This window comes from Geotrypetes seraphini, chromosome 2, assembly GCF_902459505.1.
Source record: "Geotrypetes seraphini chromosome 2, aGeoSer1.1, whole genome shotgun sequence".
Classification (NCBI taxonomy): domain Eukaryota; kingdom Metazoa; phylum Chordata; class Amphibia; order Gymnophiona; family Dermophiidae; genus Geotrypetes; species Geotrypetes seraphini.
Genome location: NC_047085.1, coordinates 95,545,287 through 95,558,710, shown reverse-complemented (window position 1 = coordinate 95,558,710; position 13,424 = coordinate 95,545,287). Strand labels below are relative to the sequence as shown.

At 40.7% G+C, this 13,424-nt stretch overlaps 1 protein-coding gene across 8 annotated transcripts in view; it reads left to right on the top strand.

The window, feature by feature from the left end:
- Nucleotides 1-13,131, top strand: part of HNF4G (hepatocyte nuclear factor 4 gamma) — a 162,189-nt gene extending 149,058 nt beyond the window's left edge. For 6 of the 8 annotated variants that reach the window (XM_033933469.1, XM_033933471.1, XM_033933467.1 and 3 more), the window contains exon 10: nucleotides 12,601-13,131. In XM_033933469.1, coding sequence (XP_033789360.1) covers nucleotides 12,601-12,719 — 119 coding nt within the window. In that variant the 3' untranslated portion in view covers nucleotides 12,720-13,131. The remainder of the gene's footprint in view (nucleotides 1-12,600) is intronic. The other 2 variants (XM_033933465.1, XM_033933466.1) reach the window with 1 other exon arrangement.
- The last annotated feature ends 293 nt before the right edge of the window (nucleotides 13,132-13,424 follow it).

Sequence of the window (13,424 nt, the reverse complement as noted above, 5' to 3'; positions counted from 1 at the left end):
TGATTTGTTGATTGTGATAGAGAATGCAAGTCTCACTGGAATTTGCAAGCTCTTAAACTGAAAAGGAAGATGTGTTGCAAGTTTCGTTCAAATCGGGCAAGCCGTTTTTGCGTTGGCAGCTTTTTACAATTTTTCCATTGACATGAATGGGTGAAATCTGATTTTCTGTTTGTAGCTCCGCCCACGTGTGCAGGAGGGCCGCGAGACCCCCAGAACATATCACCCCAGGTAGTGAGGGATCTGCATACCAAGTTTCGTTCAAATCGGGCAAGACGTTTTTGCGTTGGCAGCTTTTTACATTTTTGCCAATGACATGAATGGGTGAAATCTGATTTTCTGTTTGTAGCTCCGCCCACGTGTGCAGGTGGGCCGCGAAAACCCCAGAACATATCATCCCAGGTAGTGAGGGATCTGCATACCAAGTTTCGTTCAAATCGGTCAAGCCATTTTTGCGTGATCGCGGCACATACACACACACACACAAATACACACATACATACATACACACATACATACCTCCGATTTTATATATATATAGATTAAGCGGTTTACAATACTACTACAATAGAAGTGGAGGTTACAAAAGCAACAACAAAATACTAAAATACATTAGGGATAGGAGTTACATGTTTACAAACCACCAAAGGATAGAAGAAAGGTGAAAGGGTTGATAGAGGGCATGAAAACACAGGAGATGAGAAAGGGGGCGGGGGTAATGAAGATATGAGAATCAAAGACACAAAGATCAGTACGAATTAGAGTCATTGTTGTAAATGCTAAACACTCATATGCAGACTATGATATTAACGTGTTCCAGCTTGTTCAGATGAGAACAGAACTTGCAGGAATGGGACAGGGACACAGCTTGCAGGAATAGGATGGGGATAAAGAGATCCCACGGAGTCAGTGGATTTGGATTTGGACTCTCCATGTGGTCAGGAGGGTCTAGTGAAAGACTCTGCATTATTCCAACTTTTAAATAGGAGCAAAATTATAATGGAAGCAACTTTTAACTGTGCACTTACAACCAGTTTCCTTTACTAAACCCCCCAGAAGTGACTCTAGATTCATTGTGGGATCTAGTAGCGAATTTAGGTAAATCTATAAGCCCTCAAATTCAGTCTTTGGAGGGAAGACTTAATGAACAAAAGGAAAAAAAAATGAAAGGACTTAAACTTGAAATAGGTTCTTCAAAGTCTCAGATAGAAAAAAACCCGATAAAGATCTGAAAGAGATTCCTCAAATCCAAGAGACTATGAATTTGAGGAGGAAAGAAGAAACTTTAGAAAATAATCATCGGAACAACAATTTATGATTTTTGAATTTCCCACAAGTGTCCACAGTAACGCCTAGGGAAATGCTGAAAAGATATTTCTTGGAAGTTTTGTTGGTACCAGAAGATTCAATTCCTCCTTTTTCACAGGTTTATTATCTGCCGATTAGAAATCAACAAGATCAGCAAACTCCTAATCAAAATCAAGATGAAGAACAGTTAGATATTTCAACCAATTTGGAGACTATATTTCAAATCCAAGAGACTATGAATTTGAGGAGGAAAGAAGAAACTTTAGAAAATAATCATCGGAACAACAATTTATGATTTTTGAATTTCCCACAAGTGTTCACAGTAACGCCTAGGGAAATGCTGAAAAGATATTTCTTGGAAGTTTTGTTGGTACCAGAAGATTCAATTCCTCCTTTTTCACAGGTTTATTATCTGCCGATTAGAAGTCAACAAGATCAGCAAACTCCTAATCAAAATCAAGATGAAGAACAGTTAGATATTTCAACCAATTTGGAGACTATATTTCAAATCCAAGAGACTATGAATTTGAGGAGGAAAGAAGAAACTTTAGAAAATAATCATCGGAACAACAATTTATGATTTTTGAATTTCCCACAAGTGTCCACAGTAACGCCTAGGGAAATGCTGAAAAGATATTTCTTGGAAGTTTTGTTGGTACCAGAAGATTCAATTCCTCCTTTTTCACAGGTTTATTATCTGCCGATTAGAAATCAACAAGATCAGCAAACTCCTAATCAAAATCAAGATGAAGAACAGTTAGATATTTCAACCAATTTGGAGACTATATTTCAAATCCAAGAGACTATGAATTTGAGGAGGAAAGAAGAAACTTTAGAAAATAATCATCGGAACAACAATTTATGATTTTTGAATTTCCCACAAGTGTTCACAGTAACGCCTAGGGAAATGCTGAAAAGATATTTCTTGGAAGTTTTGTTGGTACCAGAAGATTCAATTCCTCCTTTTTCACAGGTTTATTATCTGCCGATTAGAAGTCAACAAGATCAGCAAACTCCTAATCAAAATCAAGATGAAGAACAGTTAGATATTTCAACCAATTTGGAGACTATATTTCAAATCCAAGAGACTATGAATTTGAGGAGGAAAGAAGAAACTTTAGAAAATAATCATCGGAACAACAATTTATGATTTTTGAATTTCCCACAAGTGTTCACAGTAACGCCTAGGGAAATGCTGAAAAGATATTTCTTGGAAGTTTTGTTGGTACCAGAAGATTCAATTCCTCCTTTTACACAGGCTTATTATCTGCCGATTAGAAGTCAACAAGATCAGCAAACTCCTAATCAAAATCAAGATGAAGAACAGTTAGATATTTCAACCAATTTGGAGACCTCTGATAAAGAGGCAGCCAAACTCTCAACATTATTGGCATCAGTGGCACTTTTACCATATAAATGTGGATCTTGAAAATGTTCTTTAAGAACAGACATAAGGATTTTTTAGGGCTTAAGATTCAAATATTTCCCAATGTATCCCGTGATACACAAAAAGCAGAGGTGTCAGTTCATCCTTTGGAAATCTGGAGTCACTTTAATAGGAGGGACTTTTTATTTGAGATACCCATGTACAAGAGCTGTTCAAAAAGTATTAGACATTAATTTTTCATGCGAAAACAAATAAAGCTAGGGAGGCGTGGTTTGGTGCACGTATGTAGGTGAACCTAATGTGCATGCTTGAATTTTTTCCTGTCTATAGAAGTTGTCAGTTGCCGGCAGACCACCGATGAGTGAGGAAGTGTAAGTGAGCGCTGTCCGATTTTCATTTTTGACAAAATGACAGAAAAAGTTGAACAACGCTACTGCATTAAATTTTGTGTAAAGTTTGGCGATTCCCAAGTGGAAACGATCTACAAGATTCACACAGGCCTTCAGGGACAAAGTAATAAAGGACACAGATAAAGGAGTGGTACAACCGCTTCAGAGATGGCCACACATCTATGGAGAGTGAAGCATGTTCTGGTAGGCCCTTAACATCCAGAAATGAGATCGTCATTGACCAAATGAGGACCCTGGTGATGCAGGATTGTCAAATCACCAAGGGGTACGACAAAGAGGTTCTGTGTTACCTTTGTAACGCTGTGAGATGCAAACGGTCAGACCTGTGGGCAGAGGGCAATTGGCAGCTCCATCACGATAATACACCTGCCCATTTTTCACATTTGATACAGTTTCCTGGCCAAACACAACACACCTGTGATTCCTCAGGCTCCCCACTCTCCCGACTTCTGGCTTTTCCCCAAGGTGAAAATGCCCTTGATAGGGACCAGATTTCAGTCCAGAGAAGACATGATGTAGAATGCGACGGACCAGTTGCGAGCAACCTCAAAAGATGTATTCCGGCGTTGCTTCTGACAGTGGCAGAACCGTTGGAAAAAGTGTGTGACAGCCCAAGGGGACTACTTTGAAGATTAGTATAAGATTGTTGTATCTGAATACAAGTATTTTTTATGAATAAAGGTCTGATACTTTTTGAACAGCCCTCATAAATGCATTGTAAAGTTTTGATCAATGAAGTATGTGTTTTTTGAACCTTCTAATCTAACAGTTTTTCTATCCCTGAAACGGCCTTGAAGGAGAACGTAGTTTGAGCTCTTAAAAAAGATTAGTGATCTCTCGACCCAGGTATCAGATGATTTGTTTTTCTTCTTTAAGTTTCTGCTTTAATGTAATCTTGGATCTCAAAATGTGGACTTGAGAATGATTAGTCAATGATGTTTCTTTAAATATTTTTTCTTTTGAGAAATTATGTGACTGCAACAATCTTTTCTGTACAAGATGTAAATGCTTGATAAATAATTGAAATATGATAAATAAAAAGATTTAAAAAAAATTGTTTGGTGTGTTGTAAAGATACAAGGTGCAATTACAGTATGACAGCAGTCAGTGAAAAGCATAAAATATAAGACATCTACCAAAGATCACCTGGAAGAAATTGATCTCACTGTAGCATTATGCAGTTGCAAAGCACAGGAAATAAGAAAAAACAGGGCCAACATTTACATGGGCTACTTATAGAATGCTTAAGTTATGTGTGTAAATGTGGAATGTAAGCGACTTCATGTATGCTAGCTGATAGATCTATTTTAATACTAGCAGTGAAAGCATATAAAAATTGTTATATACCATAGGCTAGATATGGATGTTTGATATATCAAGGGGCTTCATAGACAGCGTGGGACCAGATAATGTAATAGGTTGTTTCTTCAGAAAAGCAATAATGCTTTTGAAAAGTACTACAAAATCTTTACCTAAGATGTCAGGGGCCATGTCACTATGGTCTTTCTAAATAAAGAACAACAAAGAGCAGGCAGGATCAATATTGTCAATGATTAGAAAAGCTGTAAAAAGAAAGAGAACCAATCATCAAGGGTTTTCACAAGGATCTCCAGAGCCTTTTAAAAGAAAGAAATCCAAGGATGGCAAGTTCCAAAAAGCTTAACTGTAAGACTAAGAAGAGAAACATCTGCTTTAAGAAACAAGATATATTCTAAAAGCACCATGGTTTTAATACATCACTGCTCTGAATAATCTGTTAAATCAGAAATGGACCTGTTTCAGTTAACCCCCACCTAAATCAGCATCCATAAAAATATGTGAAAATGCTGCCGTTATCATTACATTACATTACATTAGGGACTTCTATTCCGCCTATACCTTGCAGTTCAAGGCGGATTTCAAAAGAGCTAACTGGACATTTCCAGTGAAGTTACAACAGTTTGGGGGTTTTTGTATTTTTTTTGGTTACAAGGGAGGAGAGGTACCTGGATTAATTCTGGAAGAACTTGCAAATTGGATATTAAATTGACTGTATGTTACTGTGTGATATAACAAATAGATTACAGTTAGAGTACAAATAAGATTACGTTACATTTCAGGGATCTGAATACTTGGTTGGTGTTTTGGGGAGGAAGAGATTATTTAAGTGGAGGTTTTGGGGGAGAATTTATCTAGGAGGAGGGGGAAGGGTTGGGTTAAGATATCTGGATAAATTTTTTGAAAAGTAGGGTTTTGATTATCAGCATTGTCAGATAACAGTCCCAATAGGCGTTTAGATCACTGGTCATGGCAAAGACTAGCTTCATTTAAATAACACTCTGTAGTAGTAGCTGATCTGTAAACGTAAGAAACAAGATGGAACAAACTGTGCTTTGAGGGCCAAAGTAGCAAGGAAAGACATAGGCCCTCTTTTACTAAGGTGCATTAACCGATTAGCGTGCACTAATTGATTTAGCACACGCTAAACGCTAACGCATGCATGTTAGTCTATGGACACATTAGCGTTTAGCACACGCTAATTCAATTAGCAAGCGCTAATTGGTTAGTGCATCTTAGTAAAAGAGGGGGATAGTGGAATTAGAAAAGGTTCAAAGAAGGGAAAGAAAAAATGAATAAGAGGATGAAACTCCTCTAATGTAAGGACAGGTTAGAAGTCTTGGCAGCCATTTTGAAGGAGGACATGGGCCTGTGGGGGAGTGAGTGGATTGCTCCTGCTCCCCCTACCCCACCAATGTAAAGCTAGGCCCAGGAGGGTGCCAATCACCAGCAGGGGACTGGGACGGGCTTGACGCTGGTAGAAGGTGTCAAGGGAAGGGCTCACTACCAGTTAGGATGTCCAGGAGTAGGGCCGCTGCTGGAGGTGAGTGTCCGAGAGAGGGTCTGCTGACAGCAGACATGTCTGCAAAAGGGCATGCTGCCAGCATGTTTGCAGGGGAGGTGGGGGTGCAACCAGCAGATTGGTTGGCATAGGGCAGGGGTAGGCAATTCCGGTCCTCGAGAGCCAGAGCCAAGTCAGGTTTTCAGGATATCCACAATAAATATGCATGAGATGGATTTGCATCTCAAGGAGTCAGTGCATGCAAATCCATCTCATACATATTCATTGTGGATATCTTGAAAACCTGACCTGGCTCCAGCTCTTGAGAACTGGAATTGCCTGGCATAGGGACTGTATAGCATTTTTGGTTCCAGCTGAAAATGCAGAGACATTTTCAGCCGAAACCAAAACAACGCCGAACATTGATTTCGGGGTGGTTTTGGTACCGAAGCTGAGATCAAAGCCGGAATTTGGTCAGCCTCTACTACAAACAATTCCTAAATGTCTTATTCTTTTCTAATTCAATAAGTATCATGGAGCTATTTTATACTACAGCAAACGGTCGTAGCACTTTCTATCAATGGCGATGTTTATCATTTAAAGCAATTCTATGAGGTGTCAATTTATGTGCCAAGTTTATAGAATAGCTGCATTTTTGCATGCAATTGGTGGCATAAATTGGCAGTTATATGTGCAGGTGTTAGGCGTTATTCTACAAACTTGACATATATGTCACTTAGGGTGTCTTTTATTAAGATGCACTAAGAAATGGGATTAGTGTGTACAAAAGTGGGACTTCCCCACAGCTAAGTTCATTTCAATTGCATCCCTACAACAGGGCATTTTACATTTTTATTTTTGCAGGTCCTGCACTAATTTTTCTATTCGTGTGTGGGACTTGCAAAATAATAATGCAGAAGCACTTATCTCCATTAAATCTGTGTTATCCAATTAGCACGCACTAATGTGCATGTGCTAACTGGAAAATACTTCTACAGTCATTCCCTGCCCAAATGAAAAATGCACAAAAACCAGCCATTAGGACTTAAGAGGGGTCAGCATTCTTAGCAGACTGGCCATGCAGACATTCCAGCAGAGCAGCGGGGCAACATAAGAATAGCCTTAATGGGTCAGACCAATGGTCCATCTAGCCCAGTAGCCTGTCCTCAAGGTAGCCAATCCAGGTCACTAGTATCTAGCAAAAACCCAAAGAGAAGCAGCATTCCATGCTACCAATCCAGGGCAAGCAGTGGCTTCTCCCATGTTTGTCTCAATATCAGATTATAGACTTTTCCTCAAGGAAATTATCTAAACTTTTCTTAAAACCAGCTACGCTATTCATTCTTACCACAACCTCTGGCAATGTGTTCCAGAGCTTAACTATTCTCTGAGTGAAAAAAATATTTCCTCCTATTGGTTTTAAAAGTATTTCTCTGTAACTTCATCAGGTGTCCCCTAGTCTTTGTAACTTTTGACGGAGTAAAAAATAAATCAACTTGTGCCCGTTTTACACCACTCAGGATTCCAAGTTGAAGAGCCCTAACCTTTGTAGTCTTTCCTCATAGGAGAGGAGTTCCATCTTCTTTATCACCTTGGTCTCTCTTCTTTGACCCTTTTCTAGTTTCACTATATCTTTCTCGAGCACAATACTCCAGGTGAGGTTGCACCATGGAGCGATACAGAGGCATTATAACATTCTTAGTCTTGTTAACCATCCCTTTTAAAAATAATTTCTAGCATCTTGTTTGGTTTTTTGGCTACTGCCGCACATTGGGCGGAAGGTTTCATTGTACATATTGTCTACAACCTAGGGGGAACAGCAATGAATGTCACATAAAAGGTCCAAGGTACAAATCTCACCATAATCCCCTTACTTTGTATGGTGAGCCCTCCAAAAATCACCCAAAATCTACAGTACCCAACTGTATACCATCTCAATAGCCCTTATGCCTGCAGTTGTCACCTATTTGTCAATACAAATAGGTTTGGGTTGGGTTTTGGAAGTCTCATACTTTCCACCATGTTAGAGTGTACTAGTCAGAGTAGGATATGGGCCTGGATCCCTATCTCTGTACTGCACTGCACTGACCATCAGGCTATTCCAGGAACCCATTTGCTACTCTAATAAGAGTAGCTATAACATCTGAAGCTGTCATGCAGGCTGGTATGTACTGTTTCATTCAAATCTTTGTCAGGTGGTAAGGGGTTATTGACCACTGAGGTAGTAAGGGGGGGGGGGGTCATGTCTTCATGCCTCCAGTGGTCGTCTGGTCAGTTTGGCCACCTTTTTTCAGTTATTTGTTATTATGTTCCATAATTGCAGAAAAGCAGCCAAATCATAAGTCTGACCCCTTGATGTTTGGCGCACTGCAGAGAAACAACATAGAAAACCATCTAAAAATATGTTTCAAAAATGGCAATTTGGATATTTTAGCAAACAAAATGTGCAAATGCCACTTTATGCCATTTTTGAAAATGAGCCCTATTAGTGAAATTAGAAAAAGTTCAAAGAAGAGTGACCAAAATGATAAAGGGATGGAACTCTTCTTGTATGAGGAAAGGTTAAAGAGGTTAGGGCTTTTCAGCTTGGAAAATAGACATTTGAGGGTGAGGGGGATATGATTGAGGATTATAAAATCCTGAGTGATGTAAAACAGGTAAAAGTGAATCAATTTTTCACTCTTTCAAAAATTTCAAAGACCAGGGGACACTCAATTAAATTTGTGGAAATACTTTTAAACCAATTAGGAGGAAATCTTTTTTCACTCAATGAATAGTTAAACTCTAGAACTTGTGGTAACAGTAGTTAGGGACAGATTCTATAATTGGGTGCCTAAAAAGGTAGGTGCCTAAAGTTAGGCACCTATTTCATGTCAATCACACTTAAGCACCCAATGCAGAATTGTGCCTAATTAAAACCTGGTCACCTAAAATGTAGGCCAGGGTTTTAAAAGTCATTATATGCACCCAAGTACTTTAGAGAATCATGCCTAATGCCAGCTAAGTCCTTCTCTGCCCCTAAACACACCTATTTTGGAGTTGGGCGCCTTAAAATAGGTGCCTATATTATGTAGAATCATGCCTAAGACAGGCACCTATCACCCCATTATTTATTTTTCAATTATAAGCTTATTCAAGAAAGGGATAAAGACTATCCTTTTCTCAAACTACTTTAACTAAAATTATGAAGTTGACAGAAAGAGGAAACTAGAACTTTCAAAGATGCATGTAAATAGATTATATTTAGTTGAAATGGACAACCTCCTTAAGAGGTGTGTGGAAAAAAAAAAGTGCGTGGAGGAGCATAATCGAAAGGAACGTCTAAGTCCGTTTACGCCCATCTCGCAAGTCGTCCAAAGTTAAAAAGAGCCCATGACACATTTTCGAAAGATACATCCAACTTTTTTTTACTTTAGAAAATCATCTAATTATACGTCCTGCCAATCTGATCGTCCAAGCCACTAAATCGTCTATCTTTATACCACATTTCCGTCCAACCTTGGACTGCACACCCAGACATGCCACCTAAATAGTGGGGGTACCTTACAGGGCACTGCTGTGAACTTCACAAAAAGGGTGCCATGGCTTCTTCTCACTACAGCTCCCTTATAGGTGACGGTGAGCACCCCAAACCACCTCCAGAATTCCCTAGATCCACTTATCTACCACCCCAATAGCCCTTATGGCTGCAGGAGCCACTTATATGCCAGTAAAAAAGGGTTTTGGGGGTGTATAGGGCAGTGCACATGTTTCAGTATCAATGCAGTGATTACAGGGGCTTATGGGTCCCTCCTCTCTATGGGTCCCTAACCCACCCCCAAGATGACTTAAGCTGCCTCTGGGCTGGATGACTAGGCTTTCCCATGCCAGGTGGCTAGGTGATGATTGGTCTGGAGGTTGAAATTTAAAGTTGTGAATACAATTTTTATGGAGGTGGGGGGGGTTGGTAATCACTGGGGTAGTGTGTGGGGGTCTGTGATATGTGTTTTCAGTGCTTATCTGGTGAGTTTAGGTGGGTTTTTGTGACAACCATGTTTTATATGGTCTACGTCACATCGTCCAAGCTTCGTCTAGGCTCTGTTGTTAAACTTTCGTTTATACATGCTGTACGACTAAGTCTAAGCCGGCCCACGTCCTGCCCAACTTCCGCCCTCAACACGCCTCCTGAAATGCCCCGTTTAGCTTTGGACATTGAGCGGCACTATGAAGGCCTAGGTCGTTTAGAAATACGTCCAAAACCCGGTTTTATTATGACACTTGGACGTTTTTGAGAAATGTTCGTCCAAGTGCCGACTTAGACCGGTTTTTGGACATTATTCTTTTTTGATTATGAGCCCTATAGAGTATTTAGCTGCGATAGTAAACCTAATACAGAACATAGGACAATTGATTTGGTATAAACATGTGCATGTAAGTACGATGATGGATTATGGCATAATCATGCCGGTATTAATAACTCTGTAACACCATCATAGAGCAACATGTATTTCAGTATAGAGTCCATATATTGTAACACCTCAAAACTCCTTATGGTAACATCTCTACAGAAGCTAATATATCATAACACCTTTACAGAAGCTCATGTATTGTAGCATCTTTTCAGAGGCTCATGTAGACCGCTCTGAATTGACTCCTGTCATTGGTTGCAGTATAGAAGCTCTCAATAATCAATACACTAATTAGGTTAGGTGCCTAATTATCTTTAGGTATCTTTTATAAAATTTCCCTTTTCGTGTGTATGGATTTAATGGTTTGGACAAGTTTCTGGAGGAAAAGTCCATAGTCTGCTTGAGAGAAGCCACTGCTTGCTCTGGTGTCAGTAGCATGAAATATTGATGTTATTTGGGTTTCTGCTAGGTACTTGTGTCCTGGATTGACCACTATTGGAAACAGGATACTTGGCTAGATGGACCATTGGTGGGCTAGATGGACCATTGGTGGGCTAGATGGACCATTGGCTTTTCTTGTCCCCTAAGGGCCTGATTCTCTTCAGGATGCTGATCTTGGTGGTCGTCTAAGAGGGGGGCCTCCGATCTCAGTGGAAGCCTAAGAGGCAGCCGCTGACCGTGTGTTAATCATGCATCGGCATCCTAAAGAGAATCACGTCTACCTTGTTGAATAGACGCCTTAAATGTAGGCATTTTGCAGGTCTACATTTAAGGCATCTGTTGTGCATCTGTGGAGATGCGTAGGGATGATTAAGCATGTCCAAAGTCACTTCCGCGCAAAACCACACCCATGCCCCACCTTGAACATGCTTAATTATCCCTACACGTCTCTGTAGATGTGGAACATATGTTCTTCCCCATTTAAAAGAAAAAAAAGTGTATCCTGATTGGCTGAGAGAGGGTGGTAGTACGCCTACCACTGCCTACCATTGGAATGTACGTTTGCAGAATCAGGCCCTAATTGTACACAATATTGCTCTATTGTACACACTGTTGCAAAATAACGTGCACTGAGGCCCTGATTCTGAAAAGTGCCGTCCTGATTTTAGGCAGCTGTAGGCGTCCTACAGCTCTCTAATCAACCAATTGGGATGCACGTTTTTTTAAAAAATGCTCCCTAGGCAGGCTGCCTATATTGAAGGTGCCTCCAGGAGCCTAGAGAGGCCCGCAAGATGCCTAAGCTCGCCTAAGAGCCTTAGGCGAACCTAGGCGGCCCTACGCGTCTCCCTAGTAGAGGAAGAGATGCTTAAAATGTAGGCCAGCAAAATGCTGGTCTACATTGTAAGTAGACGCGGCCGCTATACTTATTGCGGCAACAGATCTCCCTGCTGCAATAAGTATAGCGGCCGCTACCGCCTGTCCCATCACCGGCAGGAGGATGTCCAACTCCTCCTGCCTAGCCTGGGCCAATCAGGCCTTAGGATTAGTGGGGATGGGCGGACCCGCTATGCCTAAGGCATGATTGGTCCAGGCTTCTAGAGCCTGGGCCAATCAGGCCTTAGATTTAGCGGGGATGGGCTGGGAAGGGGCGGGCCCGTCTCATTTCCACGAGGCGGGCCTGTCGGCTGGAAGGCAGCTAGACCCGTCCAGCCGACCAACATTTAAAAGTTAGTTGGGGGAGGGGGGTCGTTAGCATGGGGGGTCCGGCTTTCCGGCAGGAGGAGTTGGGCATCCTCCTGCCAGCGATTATGAGTTTGGGGGGGAAGGGGGGTCCGGGGTTCGGCAGGAGGAGTTGGACATCCTCCTGCCGGTGATCGGACAGGCGGCCGCTATAAATATCCCTTGCCGCGATAAGTGTAGCGGCCCTGTCTAATCTAACCCGATTCTCTAACCGGCGTCTGTAACATGGACGCCGGTTACAGAATTGGGGTTTAGTGTAGGCCCGATTCTGTATAGGACACCTCTCCCGGGCGTCCTATACAGAATCAGGGCCTATGTGTGCAATAGTGTGCAGACACTAATAGACATAATATAAATAAAAACATGCACATGAAACATCTCATAAAGAACCTGAGACTTGAAGAACAAATTGTTTTAGGCCTCTGTGTGCCTATTAGAAGCAAGGTACTACCACTATTTTTATGAATTTTATTTCCAAGTGGTAAGATAAGAAAATATGTAATGGAACATTAAAATTTTGTAGCCAGAATACTATATTATCTGTAGACATTTTTCCCTCTACGGATATTGTAATTAATAATGCTTTCTTTATATATATTTTTTCTACTATAGCCACTCCAGAAACCCCCCTGCCTTCTCCGTTACAAGGATCTGGACAAGAACATTATAAAATATCTTCAAACCAAACTTCTCCATCACAGCAAGTGATTCTAAAGAACAAAGCCCTGTGATTCTATAAGCTCATTCCACACACTGTAAATAAACCACTGTATGTGGTCTGGAACTAAACTGTGGAGTGTCTCATGATGAAAACACTATAAAAAAGAATCCAAACCTTGTTCCAAACGTCATGACTAAAATGTACAGTAGCGTTTCTATGACTATTGCTTAGGTTATGTCAAAATGTATGATACTATACGAGTGTCATTCTTTATATGAGTTATTATATACCATAACATTCACATACTGTATTCTTTTATTGTACAAAATTCCATTCTTTGTTATACATTTGGATAATTGAACTGAACAGAATTAAATTTAAGATGCCATTTGTTGCTGTTAGCCTTGGACATGTGGTCTACTCTTCTCTAGGTATGGAAGAAAGCAATGTTTTATAAATAAGGGAAAATTGTGTGATTATTATCAAGGAACTAACTTCTGAAAATGGCACTATTTTATTTTCCATATCAGCTCCACAAATTAAAGAGCTGTGGGCTCAACATTTAGGGCTCCTTTTATCAAGGCGCGCTACGGGGGTTAGCGTGTCGAACATTTCATCACGCACTAACCCCCGTGGCAGCCTAAAATCCTAATGCCTCGTCAATGGAGACGTTAGGTACTAGGGCAGCAGGCGGTTTAAGCAGGGACATTCTTTGTGAATGTACAGTACTCTCTGACTTATGATGCTGAATAGGAGCAGACCTAATTTAACTAAC